The 22,500-nt window shown below is 45.1% G+C and overlaps 1 protein-coding gene across 1 annotated transcript in view; it reads right to left on the reverse strand.

Moving 5' to 3' along the window:
- The window catches only part of kif21a (kinesin family member 21A), an 80,892-nt gene that overhangs the window by 7,901 nt on the left and 50,491 nt on the right, over positions 1 to 22,500 (reverse strand). Inside the window, exons 18-28 of the mRNA XM_061720895.1 lie at positions 21,621 to 21,689; positions 21,370 to 21,509; positions 19,766 to 19,910; positions 18,856 to 19,050; positions 17,667 to 17,768; positions 17,395 to 17,560; positions 15,475 to 15,495; positions 7,665 to 7,722; positions 7,359 to 7,413; positions 5,674 to 5,870; positions 3,737 to 3,859 (exon numbers count right to left, since the gene is read on the reverse strand). Coding sequence (XP_061576879.1) covers positions 3,737 to 3,859; positions 5,674 to 5,870; positions 7,359 to 7,413; positions 7,665 to 7,722; positions 15,475 to 15,495; positions 17,395 to 17,560; positions 17,667 to 17,768; positions 18,856 to 19,050; positions 19,766 to 19,910; positions 21,370 to 21,509; positions 21,621 to 21,689 — 1,271 coding nt within the window. The remainder of the gene's footprint in view (positions 1 to 3,736; positions 3,860 to 5,673; positions 5,871 to 7,358; positions 7,414 to 7,664; positions 7,723 to 15,474; positions 15,496 to 17,394; positions 17,561 to 17,666; positions 17,769 to 18,855; positions 19,051 to 19,765; positions 19,911 to 21,369; positions 21,510 to 21,620; positions 21,690 to 22,500) is intronic.

Below are 22,500 nucleotides of genomic sequence, written 5' to 3' on the forward strand. Positions count from 1 at the left end.
CCATCCATCCATCCAACTATCCATCCATCGACGCATCCAACTATCCATCCATCCATCCATCCATCCCTGCCAGAGGGTTAAGAGACAGTCTAATATTCATGAGCTGTTAGCTACTGATTAAAACATGATCTGCTTTTAATTAATTTTTACATTTTATGGTGAATTAAGTAGAAAGCGTGTGGGGGAGGGGCTAATGAGGACGATCAGCTGGAGTCGATGCGAGCCGAGCTGAGCAGAGCTCACGATAACTTCCTGCCGTCGGGCCAGACGCGTCTGACTGACGTTAAAACTGTAACGGAGAAACAACCTCCGGTACGTCGGAGAAACCTCGGAGGTACTTTGACCTGACTAGCAGGTTTTTTGTAACGCTAGCTAACGACAGATTCTCCAGGGAGCGTCCGCTAGCGGTGGTTTAAGAAGCAGGCGATTATGGAGTATTGTTTCTCATCGTCGTTTAGAAACGGGTCTGATCCCATCCAATAATCGGTTTCCCAGATTGGTTATCGGAACAACAACCTTAATCAAAAAAATTAACTTGTTTTCCATTGAATTAGCCCGACTTGCATTATTTTCTGATAAAAGCATTGTTTCAAATAATCTAGTTGTCCCACCACGAGGGCTGTTATCCGTCCCCGGTTCTGTTCATGGTCCAGTTTGGGAACCGCAGGATTTCCTCTGTGCTTTTTGCAGACAATGTTGTCCTGTTGGCTTCATCAGACCGGGACCTTCAGCATGTGTATAGGCCGTGGTTCTCCACCGGAGAAGGTGGAGACGTCCTGCCTCAAGGGGAGGAGTTTAACTATCTCTGGGTTTTGAACGTGAGTGAGTCCGTAAACGTCATGCTAACGCGATTAGCGAAGCAACCCGGGGCTCCAGAGCTGCATGCGGCTCTTTAGCGCCGCCCTAGTGGCTCCGGTAGCTTTTTCAAAAATGTTTGATCTTTTTTTTCCTTCTTTTTTTCTTTTTCTTTTTTTTTTCTTCCTTTTTCCTTTCCTTTTTAATTGCATTTCGTCTTTTTTCCCGAAATTGTACCTCAACATTAATCTCGACATTTCGACTTTTTTCTCGAAATTCTGACTTTTTTCTCGACATTTCGACTTTTTTCTAAACATTTTGACTTTTTTCTCGAGATTTCAACTTTTTTCTCAACATTTCGACTTTTTTCTCGACATTTCTACTTTTTTCTCAACATTTCAACTTTTTTCTCGACATTTCGCCATTTGCCTTTATTCTAAGGCTTATACAAGACTCTTCATTTTTTGCGGCTCCAGACATATTTGCTTTTTGTGTTTTTGGTCCAATATGGCTCTTTCAACATTTTGGGTTGCCGACCCCTGCGTTAGCACAAACCCAGCACCGGCTGGAAATGTCTCACGGCAGCTCTGCAAGTATTATGCCCACAGGATCCGCTGATGGCGCCGGGAGCAGAGCTAACTTTGATTGACATACGGTGGGCGTGTTCCTGTCGGCTTCCCGAGCAACAGGGCTGAGCCCTTAGCAAGCCTCCAGGACTTCAACCAATCAGAAATCACTTAACCCAACTTCTCTTTTATTGCTCCTCTGTAAAAACAACTACAGGCTTTAGGAGTCCAAAGCTACTTTAGAGGTACCGGGTCTTAAAATCAGATGGGTTACAGTTACTTCACGATCTATAACGGTCAGAACACGCCAGCGGGGAAAATAGGAAGAAGAAAAGCTGAAAGATGAGGAGAACTGCCATGATGAATGTCAGCGTCGGCCCGAGGCTGGTGGCCGAGTAAATGCCACCGTGGAGCCGGGAGGGTTTGTCCTGCTCAGCGTCCCGCTGGAGCGCCGGTCACAACAAGGATCACTCTCAGCAGCAGAACTGCGGTCCTGGTACCATCCGAGGGGAGGAACTACGGTTTTGTTTCCATCTGAGAGGAGGAACCAGGACCTGGTTCAATCCTAGAGGAGGAACTGTGGTCATGTTTCCATCTGAGACCCTGTTTACACGTAGCATAAACGGTGGTGTTTTCATGCATTTTGGCCGTTTCGTTTACACGAAAACGAAGCTCAAAGTCTCCAAAAACCATCATTTCTGAAAACTCCGGCCAAAGTGGAGATTTGCAAAAACTCCGTCTTCATGTTTGCTTGTAAACAGAGGGAAACGGACATTTAGGCTTCAGAACGTCACATTATGCGACAGAAAAGTCCCCACTGTCATGTGTGCAACCTGTGTTTAAAATTTGTTTGGACACCATCAATATTTTCTTGTATTTTACCTGTTTTATATTCTAAAGTCACACTTAAAAGTAACTCACCTTCTCTGTCACTCCAAGCGAAAGACTCTCCTTCATCTTGGAAGTAACTGGAAGTTACTCGTGTCATTTGTTGATGTTTTTTTCCAGGATTCTGATTGGCTAGCATGACTTTATGCTTCTTGTTACATTGCCCCCTGTAGGTTTGGCTGCTCATAGCACCTTAACAGCTATTTATGCGGGTTCGTGTAGATGATGGTATTTTTCAAAACGTAAAGAGGGGAAATATCCGTTTTTGTAAATACCCTGCTATGTGTAAACGTTGCCTGAGAGGAGGGACCAGGGTCCTGGTTCCATCCCAGAGGAGGAGAAATGTCTCCCAAGACGTTTGTTTGTGGTCGTGAGTGAAAGCCGATCCGTTCACGACCAGATCGGAGGTTCTGAGCTCGTTTCTAGGAAACACCGACATGACGATACCAAAGATCCTCTATACAGAAGATAGCGCATTACCGTTACTGCCAATGGTTTGAAATGGTATCCACTTCCTGTCTCCTAAGTGGGCGTGTCGCCCCTCTCCCCACATCGTTTTGGAACAACTTTCTTCCAAAAAGACTTAAACAATAAAAATAACAATATTATTAAGTAAAGAAGCAAGTTTTATTTTAGTTTTAAACTTCATTTTATCCGATGGGAAAACGATGAGAGCCAAATCTGGCGAGAGTGTGTTGCTCAGACAGAGACAGGTCTCAAACAAAGTTCATTTTCTCCTAATCTGTCGGTCTGAAAATTGCCATTTTGGTGTCAGAATGTTCAGAAGGTTTGTGGCTTTTGAAAAATGGGTTCCATATTTACTTAGGTTACTATGGGGCGAAGGAATTGGTAATAATCTGTGCTCACGTTCACTTTTCCCATAGGACTCAATAGACTCAGGACCTACTTCCTGTCTCCTAAAGGGGCGTGGCAGTCACGTGACACAGATACAGGAAACACAACCGTAGTGGGGGGTAGAGTTTATTGAACGTCTCTGACGATACGATGGAACGCGCGTCTAACCGGGTCATCAAACATTAGCCCCGCCCACCAGCAAGCCTCCAGGACTCCGACCAATCAGAAACACTCAGGAATAATTAAGGGCTTTTGGAGTCGTGCCTCGACTTCAGCAGATGCAAACCTCCGTTTACTCGAACGCGTCGTCAGCCTCGGGGGAAGCGACTGATCAGACTCAGACGGGTAAACAGAAGTATTGATCGTAGATCAGAAGCAGAGCGGCTGCTCGGCAAGTTGAACACTGGATTTGAATCTAAACTCCCACTTTCTATCGCCATCGTGGCTCAAAGAAGAAACAAACTAGAGTCGAGGACTTTAAATTCAGTGTAGAACTTGAGGGGATAAACAAGATGCAGATTATTGATCCAGGAAACGCTGCATGCCTCCCCGAAGCAGGAAGTCGACAGGAGGAGGATTAGTAGAGTCCAGGAGAAGGTGCTCGGCTCTCTTTGTTGGCAACAAGCTCTTACTGTTTCATCTCCTTGACCTTTGACCTGTCGGCCGCCGCCGCCTTGTCATACGTCTTCCTGCGCGCGAGCGGCGAAGGCTCCGGCGCTCGCTTGTCCGCCGCTGCCAGAGTTCTGGAGCCAGAGCTGAGTGTTCAGTTTGATCAGTTCATCATCCATAAAACAAAACACCACAACAGAGACACGAAAAACACAAACCATAAAAACAACTCGGGGGATGAGAAACCAGAGAAACCAACAAACAAACGTATGAGCATGCAGCCGCCGGGCAGTTACCTGGACTTTACCGGGGTGGTTCTCCGCCAGGCCCGGGTTTGTTAGGCCGAGGGGCTCGCTAATGTTCAAAACTACATCTCTAAGAATCAGCTGTCGGCCAGAGTACTCGTGCATGTGCACCGGTTTGAAACACGGCCTCCAACGGGCCGGACAGAGCAGCGCTAGAGGGGGCTAAAGGGGCTACAGGCGCTAGGGGTTTTAGAGCGGGGCTAGAGGGGCTAGAGAGCAGCTATAGGCGCTTAAGAAGGGCTAGGGGGGGGGGGTATAGGTGCTAGAGAGGGGCTATAGGTGCTAGAGGGGCTAGCGGGGGGCTATAGAGGTGCCAAAGAGGGGATAGAGAGGGGCTATAGGCGCTAAACATGGGCTAGAGGGGGGCTATAGGTGCTAGAGAGGGGCTACAGGTGCTAGAAAGTAGTGGGCGACCGATAATCGGCCGTGGCCGATTATCGAATTCGATATTCATAATTTTATTAATAATCGGTATCGGCCCCCCCCCCCCCAAAAAAAATCGAAAATAAATCATTTCGATTTTTTTTTTTTTTTTTTTTTAAAGAAAAATTAAGGAATTTACTGAAATACTGCATTTTCTTTTTGTATTAAGAATGTTCAACATGCTCAAACTTAAGTAAACTTAAGTAAATATTTGCACTTAAAAAAACAACCTGTGTAGCCATTTTCACAACCTGTACTGTTTGGTTGTTTGTCATGTGTACTAGTTAGCTTACTGTTACTACCTCCAAGTAGGCACTTGCTGTGGTTTGGGTCTGGGAATTGGGAGTATTGTGCCTGACTGTTCTAAAATTGAGGCTGTTATTCCTCTTAATTTGTTATTTTTTTATAGGCAGCTTTTTTATTTTATGTAAAGAGAAAATTCACTTAATGTTATTTTTAATAACTGAAATGCTGCTTGTTTTGTTTGATGTTCCATAATTTGCACTTTTGATGTGTGAGCCGTGCGAAGTGAATATTGCTGTCCTTCCTAGTTAAAGCAATAAATTGCTCACCATTCATTTAAATGAATTCTTGTATTGAAATTTGTTTTCTCCCAAAAAGGTAAAAAAAGGTTAATAATCGTATCGGCTGATATCGGCTATCGGTCTTTTTGATTTCCCCCTAATCGGTGATCGAAATAATCGAAAAAAAGGCTGATCGGTCGGACACTAGGGGCTATAGGTGCTAGAGACGGGCTAGAGGGGGGATATAGGTGCTAGAGAGGGGCTACAGGCGCTAGAGAGGGGCTACAGGCGCTAGAGAGGGGCTACAGGCGCTAGAGAGGGGCTAGAGAGGAGCTACAGGCGCTAGAGAGGGGCTACAGGTGCTAGAGAGGGGCTACAGGTGCTAGAGAGGGGCTAGAGAGGAGCTACAGGCGCTAGAGAGGAGCTACAGGTGCTAGAGAGGGGCTAAGGGCACAAGAGAGGGGCTAGAGAGGGGCTACAGGCGCTAGAGGGGCAGTTTTTTGCAGGAAGTTAAAAAGAGAAACCGTGGAAAGGTTAATATTTGCCTGCATAAACATGCTTATACCTGAGGACTTAGCTGCAATAAGTTTATAAGGAAGCTCATTATTACTGGTGAAAGAAAACGCTCCGTAGAGCAGCGAGACCCAGCGAGCAGGAAGTGGGGGTTAGCGGTTAGCCGTTAGCGGATGAGTGCAGGGCTGAACTTACATGCTGCCCATTTTAGAGGAAAAGCCGGGGGAAAGAGCTGCGTAGTCCCTGACTGAGGAGCCCGGCGCGTCCAGGTCTCCGCCCCCTTCTGCTTCGGCCAATGGCAGCATCGGAAAGGAGGAGTCCCCGGGGCCGTCGGGGGCGGAGTCAGTGCTCGCATACAGCAGCTCCATCTGCGTGGTCGTCCTCCGACGGGCCTGACCAGAAAAGACGCAGGAAAAATAAATAAGCAAATAAATAAATAAATGAATAAATAAATACCAGTAAGAAGGTTTGAGGTTTCTGGGAAAATTAAAGAAAATTCAACGAATAAAAACACAGATCCTGGATGTCAAAACAGATTTACCCACATCTGTAGGACAATGCTGGAACTTCAGAATGAGAGTAAAAAAACAAAACAACAAAAACAAAAGCTTTGAAACTAAATAAAAACTGGAACTAACGATGCAAAACTAACTGAAATTAAACATTTTCCCATTTTCGTTTTGTTTTCATTTATGCTGCAGTCTGACCTCCCGGTGACCTTTGACCTTTGATTTTTCTAATAATTCTAAAGGAAAGAATAAAGGCTTTTTGTTCTATGTCGACATGATTCTTTTATCGGAGATAAAAATACCAAAAAATAGACAAAAAACTAACAACTAAAAATAAAAATAACCAATTATTCAAAACTAAAACCACTGATGAGCTTGTTAAACTGACTAAAACTTAACTGAAACAATCAAATACTCACAAAAAACACAATAACGATGCAAAACTAACTGAAATTAAACAGAATTGTGGGTAAAATTAACTTAATTTTCGTTTCGTAGTTTTTTTCTGCTGCAGTCTGACCTCGCAGTGACCTTTGGAACTTTATTTTTCTAATAATTCAAAAGGAAAGAATACAAGGCTCTTTGTTCCGTTTGTTCAACGTCGACGGGATTCTTTTATCCTAGATAAAAATACAAAAAATGATACAAATTTTGTCAATAACCAGCTAAAATCTAAAACTAAAAATAACCAATTATTCTAAACTAAAACCACTGATGAGCTTGTTAAACTAACTAAAACTAAACAATCAAATAGGCTACTCTGGAAAACAAAATAACGATACAAAACTGAAATTAAAGAGAAATGTGGGTAAAATGAACTTTTCATTTTTGTTTCATAGTTGTTTTTTCTGCTGAAGTCTGACCTCCCAGTGACCTTTGACCTTTGGAACTTTATTTTTCTAACAAATCGAAAGGTAGAATAAAAGGCTTTTTGTTCTGTTTGTTCAAAAAGATAAAAATGTTGTCAATAACTTAACAACTAAAACTAAAAATAACCAATTATTCTAAACTAAAACCACTGATGGGCTTGTTAAACTAACTAAAACTAAAAAAATCAAATACTCTGAAAAAAAAAATAGAAACTATTAAAAACCCTTAAACTCCTATTAAAAACAAATTGTAACTCTGGTGTGAGAAGGCAGCGGAGTATTAGTCCCTCAGGGACCTGAACTCGGTCATCTGGAGTTTTCAGAGACGCTGAATCCCAACTTTTTTAAGGCATTTATCCCCAAAACATTGTATCTTTTTTTAACCCCCCTCCCAAAAAAAAGGTCCTTTGAAGACCCTGAATGTTTAAACCCGGTTTGGCAGCGGTACACTTTATAGTTTGCTGAAAAAAGGAAGAACAACGGTAAGACGCCCGGGGGATACCTTGTTCCTCGTTCTGGTCTCCCCACACAGCTTGGCGAGGTCCGACGCCAAGGTTCTGCCGAGGGAATACAAACACGTTTAACTTCCTACACGCTGCTCCGATGGAAACTCATATGATTCAAACCCTCATTTAACGTCAGCAGGACATGAAAAATCAATTTCACATAAAAATTAAAAAGCGGGCATCACATCCTATTAACATTAGGATAAAAACAGAGGTTATTAAATAAATATGATGCAGCAGAAACACGGACATGCAGAGCGACCCGACATGACGGGAGCTAATGTGATGATCATGGTACTTACGTTCCCTCTGCTGACGGGCTCTGCGCTGACTCATCGCTGCTGCTATCATCCCCGGTTTCTGTCAAACGAGATCAGCCAATCACGTCACAGGTGAGCGAGAACCGCGGCCGTAACGGCATTCTTCCAGACAAACACTTTTTCATCTTCCCAAGACGGCCAACATCTGCACGAGGGGCCAACATCTGGCGTTTGAAATGGGCCGGACATGTGGGAGGGGGCATCGGCTCTGTGTCTGATCCATCAGTAAGCCCCGCCCCCTCAAATATCAGCTGGAACACCTTAGCAACAGTAACTAAGGGAGGCGGGACTCCACTGGTAGGTGAGATCAGTGATTCTCAACCGGGGGTCCGCGGCCCCCTAGTGGTCCGTGGTGTAACTACAAGGGGTCCGTGGGTTTGTGATAATAAAATATAGTTCTTTTAAAAAGATCCTCTGACAAAATATTATTTTATTCAAATGTGACCGACACCTTTATCTACCTAAACTACATGACCTTCTTTTACTCTTTACAAGTGTAGTTTGTTGTATTTTAATAAGAAATCTTGCACCCGTTTGCATTGTTGAATTTACTACACAACACTGTTGATACCAACGCAACACGATCTGCATCCTAGTTTCAGTGGTTCTCAACCTTTTTGGGGTCATGTACCCCGTGCAAAGTTTTGGTCTCTGAGGAGTCGTCTGTTATGTTCTGCTGCGTTCAGAACTAGCAGTCTTTTTAAATCTTTTTTTTTAATTCAAGATCTTTTTATTGAAATTTTCACAAAGTAAAAAAGGTGAAATGCTGCATGTCAATTACAAATATTTTGAGTAGGCATGGGCATGTTAATCATAGCATACACCAGTGTACAAAATATAAAAAACAATTAAACAGTATGAAAAAATATAAAATAGTAACAAAAACAAACTACAGACCAAACTAATCCCTCCCATGTCACTGCCAGATTACTAATCACAATATGATGTCACTCTAACATCAAAAGCCTGCACTACGAATACAAAAGAAATATGAAGTATAGTTCACAGGGTCTGGAATGCTTCTAGAAAAGGTCCCCACACTTTCTGGAACTTATTTGATTGCTGAAGCGAGTATCTCATTTTCTCCCGTTTTAAGCAGGACATGATGTCTTCCAGCCATTGTGCACGAGTAGGAGGGAAGGGATCCTTCCACCTGAACAGAATTGCCTGACGAGCCAAAAGGGAGGCAAAAGACAAAGTGTGCCTCTGTGCAGTGGTTAACTTCCTTCCTCCCTCCATGACCCCAAACAGGGCAGTCAGTGGGTTTGGTTCTAATCTGATTTTAAGCACCAGAGAGAGAGTATGAAAGACTTCCATCCAGTATTTGTTTAGACATGGGCAGGACCAGTACATGTGGATGAGAGAGGCTTCTGCTACTTTACATCTTACACAGTATGGACTAATATCTGGGTACATGGAGGATAACTTTGCTTTGTAAATATGAGCCCTGTGTACCACTTTAAACTGAATTAAGCAGTGACGTGCGCACAGGGAGGTTGTATTAACCAGTTTGAGTATGGACTCCCAGGTATCCTCTGATAAGGGAAGCCCTAAGTCCTGCTCCCATGCTGCTTTGAGTTTATCTATAGGGGCACTCCTAAGATCCAGCAACATGCCATAGAAAGACGAAATGAGCCCCTTTTTGAATGGGTCTGTGGCAAGAACTTTGTCAACTGTGGTCAAGCCTATCGATGCACCAGGGCTGGGTGTCTGGGAAAGAACAAAATGTCTAGCCTGAAGATACCTAAAGAAATGTGATTTTGGAAGGCTGAATTTACTACTTAACTGCTCAAAAGATGCCACGGTGCCGTCTATGAACATATCTCTAAAACGATTCATACCCCTCCTGTGCCATTCCTGGAAGGTGGGGTCCTCAAGGGATGGTTTGAAAGAGTGATTTGATGCAATGGGGCTAAGAAGAGAGAAGCTGTGAAAACCAAAAAACTTCCTAAATTGGGCCCAAATTCTAAGAGAATGTTTAACCACTGGGTTTTTGATTGATTTAAGTGAAGGAAGTGGAAGTGAGGAGCCGAGTAGGGCAGGAATTGACAGGTCATCAGTTGGATGTAACTCCATCGCCACCCAGTCAGGGCGGTCAGCGCCGTCGCAGTAGAAGGACCAGAATGCAAGGCAGCGCAGGTTAGCAGCCCAATAATAATAACGAAAGTTTGGGAGGGCCAGACCACCTGCAGACTTAATTTTTTGAAGGTGAGTTTTGTTCAAACGTGGCCGTTTACCCCGCCATAGGTATGAAGATATAACTGAGTCAAGGGACTGAAAAAAAGAACCAGGAATAAAGAGTGGTAAGGTCTGGAAAAGGTACAAAAATTTAGGTAAAATGGTCATTTTAACTGAATTGATGCGACCCACAAGAGACATTGACAGGGGTGACCATTGTGTAAGGGTTTGTTTGGTCTCATTTAACAATGAGATAAGATTCTCTTGGAGCAGGTCTTTGTGTTTCCTTGTCACAGATATGCCTAAATAGGAGAATTTGTCATTTACGATTTTAAAGGGAAAATTGGAAAGGTCTAAAGCATGCGGTTCGAGATTGGTAGGGAAAAGCTCACTTTTGCTGAGATTCAGTTTATAGCCTGAGAGTTTCCCAAACTGACTGAGAAGTGACAGCGCAGGGGGTAATGAGGCCAGAGGGTGAGAGATGAAAAGCAAGAGGTCATCGGCATAAAGCGAGACCTTATGTTCCCTGCCACCTCTCCAGATACCGGACACATCCTCACAAGATCGGAGCGCTGTGGCAAGCGGTTCGATAGCCATGTCAAAAAGCATGGGACTAAGGGGGCACCCCTGACGGGTTCCACGATGCAGATTAAATGGTTTTGACCGTTGAGAGTTAGTACGAATTGAGGCTGTTGGGTGTAAATAGAGAAGTTTAATCCACAGAGCAAAGTTCGGACCAAAACCAAACCTGTCCAGCACAGCAAAGAGATAATCCCATTGGACGCGATCAAATGCTTTCTCCGCATCCAGAGAGACAACGCATTCAGGGATAGCCTCAGAGGCAGAGTAGATAATATTGAACAGTCGCCTTGTGTTGAAGTAAGACTGCCTACCTTTAATGAAGCCAGTTTGGTCTTCAGATATAATTGTGGGGAGGGCATTCTCCAGCCTATGGGCTAGGACTTTAGCTAGGATTTTAGCATCTGTGTTTAAGAGGGAGATGGGCCTGTAGGAGGCGCATTCAGTAGGATCCTTCCCTTTTTTAGCTATGAGGGTGATGCAGGCCTCCGAAAAAGAAGGAGGGAGGGAACCGTGGCTGAAGGATTCTGAAAGAACTGTAGATAGCAATGGGGAAAGCAGAGTAGAAAATTTCTTTAGAAATTCCGCCGGGAAGCCATCAGGGCCAGGACATTTACCCGACTGCAGTGAAGAAATGGCTCGAGTAATTTCCATCAGGGATATTGGTTCTTCTAATGTCTTCCTTAGATCTGGTGAAAGACTGGGAATACTAAGACTATTTAAAAAGTCCGCAATCTCATCTCGATCAGTCTGAGATTCCGAGGTGTATAGCTGGGTATAAAAGTCCCTGAATGCTTAATTTATGAGTAAGTGGTCTGTAGTTACATGGCCATTTGGTAATCGAATCTTAGAAATATTTTGTTTAGCCTTAGAGCCTTTAAGTTGGTTGGCTAATAATTTGTCAGATTTGTCTCCATAAACATAAAACCTGGTTTTACTTTTCAGAAGTGACTGTTCAATTGGGTGAGTGGTAAGCAGGTCAAATTTAGTTTTAAGTTCTAGCCGCTTTTTGTAAAGATCTGGGGATTTAGTCCGAGAATATTCTTCATCGACCTCTTTGATTTGGCGGGCAAGGTCTGATCGCTCCCTATAAGATTTTTGCCTCACCCTAGCAGTGTAGGATATAATCTGTCCCCGGAGATAAGCCTTGAGGGAATCCCAGACAGTTAGACTAGACATTCCTGGAGTCATATTCGTGGATAGGAAAAAGGCTATTTCCGTTTCCATTGATTTAACAAAATTTGTGTCCGACAGCAGAGTTGAATTGAATCGCCACTGTCTGTCTCTCTGAGGTAGGTCAGGAAGGGACATGGTTAGAACCACAGGAGCGTGGTCGGAAATGACAATGCTCTGATAAGCACAGGAATGAACCAGGGGAATCAGTTGATTATCAATAAAAAAATAATCAATCCTCGAGTATGTGTGGTGCACTTGTGAGAAAAAGGAGTATTCTCTGTCACATGGATGTAAAGAACGCCACACATCACAAACACCGTAGTCAGAAAGGAACGCCTGAATAAGACGGGCTGACTTACTTGCTGTGCCGGGGTTGGTAGAGGATCGGTCTAGGACTGGGTCGAGCCAGCAATTAAAATCACCACCCAGTATGAGAGAATATGTATTAAGGTCAGGGAGCAGTGAAAACAGTCGTTCAAAAAAGACTGCATCATCTGAATTAGGGGCATAAACGTTCACAAGTACGACCAATGAATTGAATAATTTCCCAGAAACGATCACGTAGCGACCAAACTTGTCAGAAATCACATTGTGCTGCTCAAATGAAACATCCTGACTGATCAGAACTGAAACTCCTCGGGCCTTAGCTTGAAAGGAGGAGTGAAATCTCTGCCCTGACCACCTCGGGAACAGGCGGCTATTATCAGAACTGCGAATATGAGTTTCTTGTAGAAAGGCTATTTCTGTTTTAAGGTGTTTTAGATGTGAGAAGATCCTTTTCCTCTTAACAGGGTGATTCAGACCCTTAACATTCCAGCTCACCAACTTCAAGTATCTACTCAAAATATCTAAGAAGAAAAATTAGGTGTGCACAATGACCTAGGCTTAAAAAAAGAAAACGGAAAGGAGGTTGAATGTGACCCACATTAAGTAATGAGTTGAAAAGAGTTAATGCAAAGTTTCTGGCAGTGACATATCCCACCGACCCACCCACCCCAACTAAGACAGCTGCTATAGAAAAATAAAAAAAAAGCAGCAAGCTCTTCAAAACAAACAAAGTGCAATAACGCATCTTCCTATCCTACACACTAATAGCTTTTGCTCCCGTATCATGGGTGTATACATATTAGCACCTTAAAACGTGTAGATATGAATAAAAAAAAGAAATACCCTCTCAAATCTTGACCTGTAAGTCCCGATATGAGCCCAGAAATATTTGTACAAAAATATAAAATATAAAACGTCCGACTTAAGCAGCGTAAAAGTAAGGTTAACAGCTTACAATTATTACAAAACTTATAGGTAAATCGGAAAAGCTTTTTTTTTTTTTTTCTCCCTCTTCACCACTTATTTTTCCCCTTCCCTCAAATAGCCAAAAATAACTGCAAATTAATAATATTTGCAAAGGGGCAGTCCAACTAACAACAGAGAAAATACTGGTTGTCGCGGGGGTACTCACCCTCCCCTCAGGAATAATGTGACTCACGTAAAAAAAAAGAGAGAGAAAAAAAAGTCAGTCCGTGAGCGTCAGTGAGCCGCACCGGGCTGCAGGCGGAGCCGTGACAGCCTCCAACAGTCCCGTTACGGCGGGTTTGAAGCTTTGCTGCGACTCGTGATGAATTTGCGCGCCTCATCCACGGAGCCGATCCACTTCCTGGCCCCCCCGGACAGCGTGAGCCGGAGCCGGGCGGGGAAGAGCAGAGCCGGCCTCAGACCCAGCTGGTAGAGCTCCGACATGACTCCGCTGTATTCCGCTCGTTGGCTGGCAACTTCGGGGCTGTAATCCTCCAGGACCCGGATGGGGTGGCCGCGATATTCCAACTTTCCTCTCCGGCGCGCTTCCCTCACGAGGATATCTTTCGTCTGGTACCGGTGAAGGCGGAGGATGACCGGACGCGGTCTCTGTCCCGGGGCCGGCTTGGCGGCGAGCGAGCGGTGCGCTCTGTCTATTTCTGGCGGTGACGGCAGCGTATCGTTCCCGAACACCTCACACAGCAGCTTGGAGAAGAAAGCCGCCGGAGACCCGCTCTCGGTCGACTCTGGTAAGCCCAGGATACGGATGTTCTGCCTTCTGCTCCGGCTTTCCAAATCCACCACCTTGGCCTTCAGCCGAGCATTATCATCCCGTAGAGTCGAGCAGATGCCTTCAAGGTCCGTAACTCACTGGCTGAGGTCTTCTGTGGCGAGTTCAAGGAACGAAACACGTTGGCCATGGTCCTCGACCGCGAGCCGCGTTTGGTCGAGTTTGGAGTCGAGCTGACTGAAAGTATTTTTGAACTCGGCGGCCAGGGCAGCTCGGTGTTCTTCCAGCAACGTGGTAATGGCCGCCAGGGTTAAGACAGCGCCAGCGTCGTCCTTCTTGCCCGACTTGCCGCTCTTCGAAGCCATCTCGGAGGTAAGTGGGCTCGTTCGAGACAAAAAAAAAGAAAAACAGCAACAGGGAATCCTTTTTAAAGGAAAAAGTTTGAAAGTTTGAGGGCTTGGTGGTTTAAAAAGTTTGGCACTCACGGGAGCACTCACGAAACACGTCTACTCCATCTGCTCACCAACCGGAAGCCCCTTTTTAATCTTTTTTAATTTTTTTCTTCTTCTTTGTTACTGTGCTTATCGTCTTCTACTTTTTGTTCTTTAACATTACTGCAGTTTCAAGCGCTAACTTGAACTTTGCAAGTTAATGAGCGTTCCCCAAACAGCTTCCTGCAAATATTTTACAATAAGAGCATTTTAAAGAACTGAAGGGTGTATATGCTCACTGAAACTAGGGGGCTTTTATTTTGAAAAGGATGCAGATGGTGTTATGTTTGTATTAACAGTGTCGTGAAGTAACTTCAACAATGTAAACAGGTGCAAGATTCCATTCCATTATATCTATAAATGTCAGAAGATCTTTTAAAAAATGATATATTTTATTATCACAGAACCACGGACCACTAAGGGTCTGTGGACCTCCAGCTTTTCAGTGGGGATAAAACCTTCAGTTTTTTAAAATGCTTTTATTGTGAATTTGCAGGAACCTGTGGAGGAAATGCTCTTTAACTTGAAAAGTTCAAGTTAGCGCTCGAAATTGCAATAATGTTAAAAAAAAACAAAAAAACAAAGAAGACGACGATAAGCACAGTAACACGAAGAAGAAAAAGATAAGTAGTAGACGATGACGGCGCGATTAAAAAAAGACTGCTTGTTCTGAACGTAACAGACTCTGAACCACCGGAAAAGAGAGGGGGCGGGGGGGTCACACACTTGCAGGTCCAGGACCCCAGAACCACTGGGTTAGATCACGTCAAGTTTGCCTACATGGTCGGCCTGGATGGGGCCCGGATGGGGCCCATCGAGTACCTGAGGATCCCACCAGGGCCCCCACGTCTTCCAGACGGGCCCCCCGTGTGGATGTTGGCCGGGTTCATCACAATTCAACCGTTAAAAACAGATGTAGAAAATGAAGGAGAGGAGAAGCAGATGAGGCCGATGAGAGCGCAGCGCCATGCTAACTCGCGGACCCGCCGGGTCCTCGCTGGGCTCGGGGGGCGGGGGGCAGATGCATTGAGGAGGGTCACAAGAAGGGGAAAGGTCAGAAGGGGGGTGGCGGCCATAGGGCCGACGACGAGGCGGACAGATGTGAGGAATGATTAGTCCCTGGACCTGCGGCGCCGAGCGGTTCCTGGGGCCTGGGGGGGGGGGCCTGGGATTAGCAGGTGCTAAAGCGTTGAGGCTGCAGCACATGAGCTGGGAGGAGGATGAGGGGGTCCCCATCAAGGGGGGGGGGGGGGGGGGGGTCGGGGCCTCATGCACCTGCTTCGGTTAGTGGTCAGAGTGAAGGGAGGAACCATGCACTCAGAACAAGGATGGACTCTGCACTTACCGGCCGGGACGTTACCTAGCTCTGCAAAATAACCAGAACACAAGAACAAAAAGAAACAAATGGGGGAACCGAAAGATGCAATGCACAAATTATAAACACAATCCCCCAAAATTGTAAAAAAAAATAATAATCAAATGAATAAAAAGTGCCTGGTGTAAACGGCGTTCTGCTGAACAGAGTCTGGTAAAACCAACAAGGAGCCCGATGCAGGACTGCAGCCGTCCGACCCGCTCTGCTAACGATTGTTGGTGATCTCGGAATCGGCCAACAGCTTTAAAAGGCTGAGCCATCATTCCTTCTGTACCAAGTATCCCCCTGCTGCTGAAACATAATGCCAAGGGAGAAAGACGTCAGCAGCAGATTTACCCCGGGGTCAGACCGAATATGGTGACATGTATCGTATCGTTGGCTGAATATTGTGATATATATCGCATTGTGAGCTGAATATCGATGTATGTTGTATCGTTGGCTGAATGTCGTGATATATATCGCATTGTGAGCTGAACATCGTGATATATATCGCATCGTTGACTGAATATCATGATATATATCGTATCCTGTGCCGAGTATTGTGATATATATATAGTATCCTGAGCTGAGTATCGTGATGTATATCGTATCAGGAGCTGGATATCATGATATGAATTGTACCGGGAGTTGACGATCGTGATATGTATCGTTGGTTGAATATCGTGATATATATCGCATCGTGAGCTGAACATCGTGATATATATGGTATCGTTGGCTGAATAACGTTATATATCGTATTGTCAGCTGAATATAGTGATTTATATCGTATCATGAGGTGAATATCGTGACATGTATTGTATTCTGAGCTGAATATCGGGATATATATTGAATTGTGAGCTGATTATCGTGATATATATCGCACTGTGATATATATCATATCGAAAGCTAAATATCATGATATATATCGTATCATTGGCTGAATATCATGATATATATCGTATCGTTGGCTGGATATCGTGATACATCATATCTTTGCCTGAATATCATGATATATTGTATCGTTGGCTGGGATATCGTGATGTATATCATAAAGTGAGCTGAAAATATGGTGTTATGTATTGTATCGTTGGCTGAATATTGTGATATATATCGTATCCTTGGTTGAATATCGTGATATATATCGTATCATTCGCTGAATATCGTGATATATATATATCGTATCGGAAGCTGAATATCATATCATATTGTTGACTGAATATCGTGATAAATATCGCATTGTGAGCTGAATATCATGATATGTATCGCATCATGAGCTGAATGTTGTGTATATATCGTATCCTTGGCTGAATATTATGATATATATCGTATTGTTGGCTGAATATTGTGATAATTATCGTATCGTTGATCGAATATAGTGATATATATATCGCATTGTAAACTGAATACCATGATATGTATCGCACCATGAGCTGAATATCGTGTACATATCGTATCGTTGACTGAATATTGTGATATATATATATCGTTTCGTTGACTGGATATCGTGATATATATATCGTATTGTGAGCTGAATATCGTGTATCGTACGATCAGTGTATCACTACGGCACTAAAGACCTAGTTCTTCAAATGTGCCTGACAGCTAAAGCTAGGTCAGATCAGGTGAAGCGGCAATGATCCAAATCGCTGCAGGGGGTTCAAAAACACCAACACGTCAGAACTACGACGTCAACGTCTCACGTTAACGACACCAGGTTCTACTCAGCAGAAGGCGACCGGCACGAGCATATCAAAACCCGCCATGCACCCGACCGGCGCCCCAGCCCGCGTAGACCCGACCCGTTCACCAGCTAATACAGCCCAACCCTCCCCCTCGCTGCCGGGGTCAAACCTGGGCCCAGTCCGCTTACAAGACCGGGCTCCGCTCGGCCCGGACCCGCGGCGTTCCTACCTTGCAGGGCGTTGCCCAGCAGCGCGTCCAGCTCCGGGTTGAACTCGGCCTTTTCCTTCAGCATGTGGAACAGCAGCTGGTTCTGGGTGGCGCTGGTGATCTCCGTCTGCTTCAGCCGGCCCTCCATCACCTTCACCTGGGACTCGCGCTGCGCCGCCTGCAGGCCCTGGAGGCCCGGCCCGGGACACACAGCGTTAGCATTCACGGCCCGGGACACGCAGCGTTAGCATTCACGTTAGCATTCACTCTCCGCAAAGGGAGGGGGCCGGTACCTTGTTAATGGCCATCAGCATGAAGTGGTCCAGCAGGAACCGGGCCTCCGTCAGGGAGCAGGAACTGATGACGGCCGAGACGTCGACCGTGTCTCCTTCCTCCTGCAGGAGAGAAACACGTCTATGATCCAGTAACACAACATTCATCCATCCATCCATCCATCCATCCATCCATCCATCCATCCAACATTCATCCATCCATCCATCCAACATTCATCCATCCATCCATCCATCCAACATTCATCTATCATCCATCCATCCAACATTCATCCATCCATCCAACATTCATCCATCCATTCATCCATCCAGCCAACATTCATCATCGATCCAACATCCATCATTCATCCATCCATCCATCCATCCAACATTCATCCATCCATCCATCCATCCATCCAACATTCATCAATCCATCCATCCATCCATCCATCCATCCAACATTCATCCATCCATCCATCCATCCATCCAACATCCATCCATCCATCCAACATTCATCAATCCATCCATCCATCCATCATCTATCCATCCATCCATCCAACATTCATCATCCATCCAACATCCATCATCCATCCAACATCCATCCATCCATCCAACATCTATCCATCCATCCATCCATCCAACATCCATCCATCCATCCATCCAACATTCATCATCCATCCAACATCCATCCATCCATCCATCATTCATCAATCCATCCATCCATCCATCCATCCATCATCCATCCATCCATCCATCCAACATTCATCATCCATCCAACATCCATCCATCCATCCATCATCCATTCATCCATAATTTTGCAATCCATCCATCTGACATCTTTCCATCCATCCATCCACCCATCCATAATTTCTCCATCCATCCATCCATCCATCCATCCATCCATCCATCCATCCATCCATCCATCAATCATTCATCCATCCAACATCCATCCATCCATCCATAGCTAAACTAATGGTGTCACTGGTCTTCTGCATAAAAACATTGATCTCGTTAACTCTTTAATCATCTGAACGTTGCAGGATTTCAGAAATGTTCTGATTATGTGACGGAGGAACCTGCAACTGGACCGTCTTAATTCCCCAACCCCAACCCCCACCTGGGATTCAGGTCACACTCATGTTCTGCAGGACCCGGTCCCTCATCCAAACTTAGACGACCTGAGACGACCCCAGGCGACCTCCAGCCCGCTCACCTTCGTTTCCTCCATCTGCATAATGTTGGCCTGGCAGTCTGCGATGCTGTCGTTGATGTAGTCGATGTTTGCCGCCAGCGCGTCGACCTCCTCGCTGAGCGGCAGCGCCGCCTTCTCCGGGTCGGGCCCGTCGCGAGGCAGCCGGTCCCTCTTCCTGACCACCTTCTCCTTCCGCTTGGTCAGCTCCTCCCGTTGCTGCAGGGATTTCAGGTCAGTCAGTGCGTTTACATGGGAAGTTTAATTCCTCTTTAATTCAGGAGTAAAATTAAATCCGATTTAAAATGAGTAAAAATGATCATGTAAACACCTAATTCCGAATTAAACTTAATTCCAAAGTAAGTGGCTGGTTCATTCCGATTTTAAATCTGAATAGAATAATTCCACGATCATGTATAAACTCATTCCGCTAATAATTAATTCTGCGCTGCTCGTTCCCTCTCCCGTCTGTCTCCATGACGCTTATTTTCCGCACTGGGCTTGTTTTCCAAACAAAGTTTCAAGATGGCAACACGCAGTAAACGGTGTTCAAGAGCAGAGACCATTTATTTGATAAATAGCTTGGAGGACCTGGAAATAATTAAAAGAACAGATGGCAGGAAACATAAAAATTGTGAGCTTTTCAAAGTTGCAGCAGCTAAGTTGGTTTTTCTTCCGGTAGTTTAACTTCCGGTCCGCCCCCCTATCCAATCAGAACCTTCCCAACCCCCAGACCTTAAGAGGAATTGGATAAAGCCGATCAAACGTGTTTTCCATGTAAACCTTAATTCGGAATTACTATTTCCATGTAAACTCAAAGGAAAGTAGTCTAATTCTGAATTATTTAATTTGGAATAATTAATTCCAAATTAAAAAACATCATGTAACTGTTGCCAGTGATGGTTCAGAAATGTGAGGGGGGTCTGAACGTCACCTTGAGGAGGCGGTTCATGTCGGCCTCCATGTTGGAGATGGTCATCCTCTGCATGATGACGTCGGTGATCCTGCGCTCCAGCGTGTGCCACTTGTTGCGAGCGATCCGGGTGGAGTAGATGCCGGTGGTGCGTCTGTAGGAAGACCTGGTGACACGGAGAGAGCTGTCAGTCACCTGGACCGGCCTCATCCATCCATCCATCCATCCATCCATCCATCCATCCATCCATCCATCCATCCATCCATCCATCCATCCATCTATCCATCCAACATTCATCCATCATTTCTCCATCCATCATTTCTCCATCCATCCATCCATCCATCCAACATCTTTCCATCCATCCATCCATCCATCCATCCATCCATCATCTTTACATCCATCTATCCGACATCCATCCATCATTTCTCCATCCATCAATTCCATCATCCATTTGTCTATCGTTTCTACATCCATCCATCATTTCACCATCCATCCATCCATCTATAATTTTTCCATCAATCCATCCATCCATCATTTCTCCATCCATCCATCCATCCATCCATCCATCCATCCATCCATCATCCATCATTTCTCCATCCATCCATCCATCCATCCATCCATCATTTCTCCATCCATCCATCCATCCATCATTTCTCCATCCATCCATCCAACATCCATCCATCATTTCTCCATCCATCCATCCATCCATCCATCCATCCATCCAACATCCATCCATCATTTCTCCATCCATCCATCCATCCATCATTTCTCCATCCATCCATCCAACATCCATCCATCATTTCTCCATCCATCCATCCATCCATCCATCCATCCATCCATCCATCATTTCTCCATCCATCCATCCATTCATCCATCCATCATTTCTCCATCCAGCATCTTTCCATCCATCCAACATCAATCCACCCATCCATTATTTCTCCATCCAATCACCTCGCCCGTTCCAGAGTCTTGGAAGGTTAATAATATAATGGATGTATTAATAGAACTGGATGGAACATCGAAAATTGCCGCCCATTCATTTCAGTGCATTTTACTCACTCAGCGCATACGCTGAAAAATCTCCTGACTTCCGGGTTTACTTCCGCATACAGCGGCCCATAGAGCATGCGCAGTTGAGTCACCTCATATGATGCTCTGGGGCCTCCCATCATGCCCGGGGGGCAATGACGCGAGTATTAATATAATATGTATTAATATATTAATTAATGTATATTATTACATGTATAGTATTACATATATTATTAATGTATTAATATAATATAATTACATAATATATATTAATATAATACATCCGTGGAATGCACGGACACAGCCGTGACGTCACGCCCAGAAAGAGACTTTTCTTTGACTTTTCTGGCCGTTATAAAACATTTTTGACGGATATAAAGTCCATGACTTAAAAATATAGAATACAAAGATTAGTAATTGCCGGTGATTGCAGCTGGAGGTTCCTGTGAACAGTTTTAGAGGCTTCTCTTTTACTATTGCGGTCTATGGGAAAAAAGCTTTCTGGGCCCCATGGGATTTTTTGTTGCAGTACCGCGGCTGGCCACTGGAAAAGATCGGCGTGCCTTCTGAGCGCGAGATTCGGGGGCTGGACTCACCGCATGCCGTTGGTGGCGGTGCTGGAGGAGTAGCCCCGCCCAGAGCTCCTGTGGGCGGAGTCCTGCATCGGCTCCGGGAGGTTCATCTTCCGGATCACCTTGCCGGAGGTGGGCCGGGCCTGCCGCCTCAGAGCCGTCACCTGACGCGCAGAAACAAGCGATCAGACGGACCAGTGCCAGACCGGACCTGCACCAGACCAGACCTGCACCAGGACCGGACCTGCACCGGGACCAGGGGCGGCGCTGCTCACCTCCTCGGTCTTCCTCCTCAGAATCAGCTCCTGCTGCCGCTTCTGAGCCTCCAGCAACTTCAGTTGATGCTGAGGAAGAGAAGAGATCATCAAACGGACAGTTTCACTCGTTGCCTAGCAACGCTATAATTCTCATTTTCTATGCAGATGATGATTTCTAACTTCCCGAACTCTTAAGGCTCAGGTCGGCATCTTTGGCCTCGTGTACCGCAGGAAGACACAAAAACAAGTTTCTAGTCCCGCCTTCTCATCTTGTCTCAAGAAGAGACAGAAAAAGCTCAACTGAATGTTTCACTCATTTCCTAGTAACGATTAATCTCTCATTTTCTATGCTGATGATGATTTCTAACTCCCCGCTGCTGAACTCTTAAGGCTCAGGTCGGCGTCTTTGGCCTCGTGTACCGCAGGAAGACACAAAAACAAGTTTCTAGTCCCGCCTTCTTGTCTCAAAAAGATCAACTGGACGGTTTTATACTGTTGCGTAGCAACGCTTTAACTGTAAATTCTATGCTGATGATGATTTCTAACTTCCCGCTGCTGAACTCTTAAAGGAGCTTGAGGCTCCTTTTAAGAAATGACTCTCTAGCGTCACCCTTCACCAGGACGGCCGTTGGGGGTACTGCAGCCAACAGTGAAGCCGGCACGGGAGAACGGGGAGAACGTGCATGCAGCGTCATGTGACGTCACATCCACAGGACAGCGCGGGAAATTTGGGACCGAATTGCAGCACATTTTGCAGCACACAGCCTGTTCAAGGCAAAGGAGAGATACACTAGAGGGCTCATTCTTTTGGGTTTGGAACGCTTCATCTGACATTATTACTAGAAAACTTAAAATGTATACGGATTTTTTTCATAAATCTTGCCACAATCCGGCCTCA

The sequence above is a fragment of the Cololabis saira genome, chromosome 5 (genome assembly GCF_033807715.1).
Source record: "Cololabis saira isolate AMF1-May2022 chromosome 5, fColSai1.1, whole genome shotgun sequence".
NCBI lineage: Eukaryota > Metazoa > Chordata > Actinopteri > Beloniformes > Belonidae > Cololabis > Cololabis saira.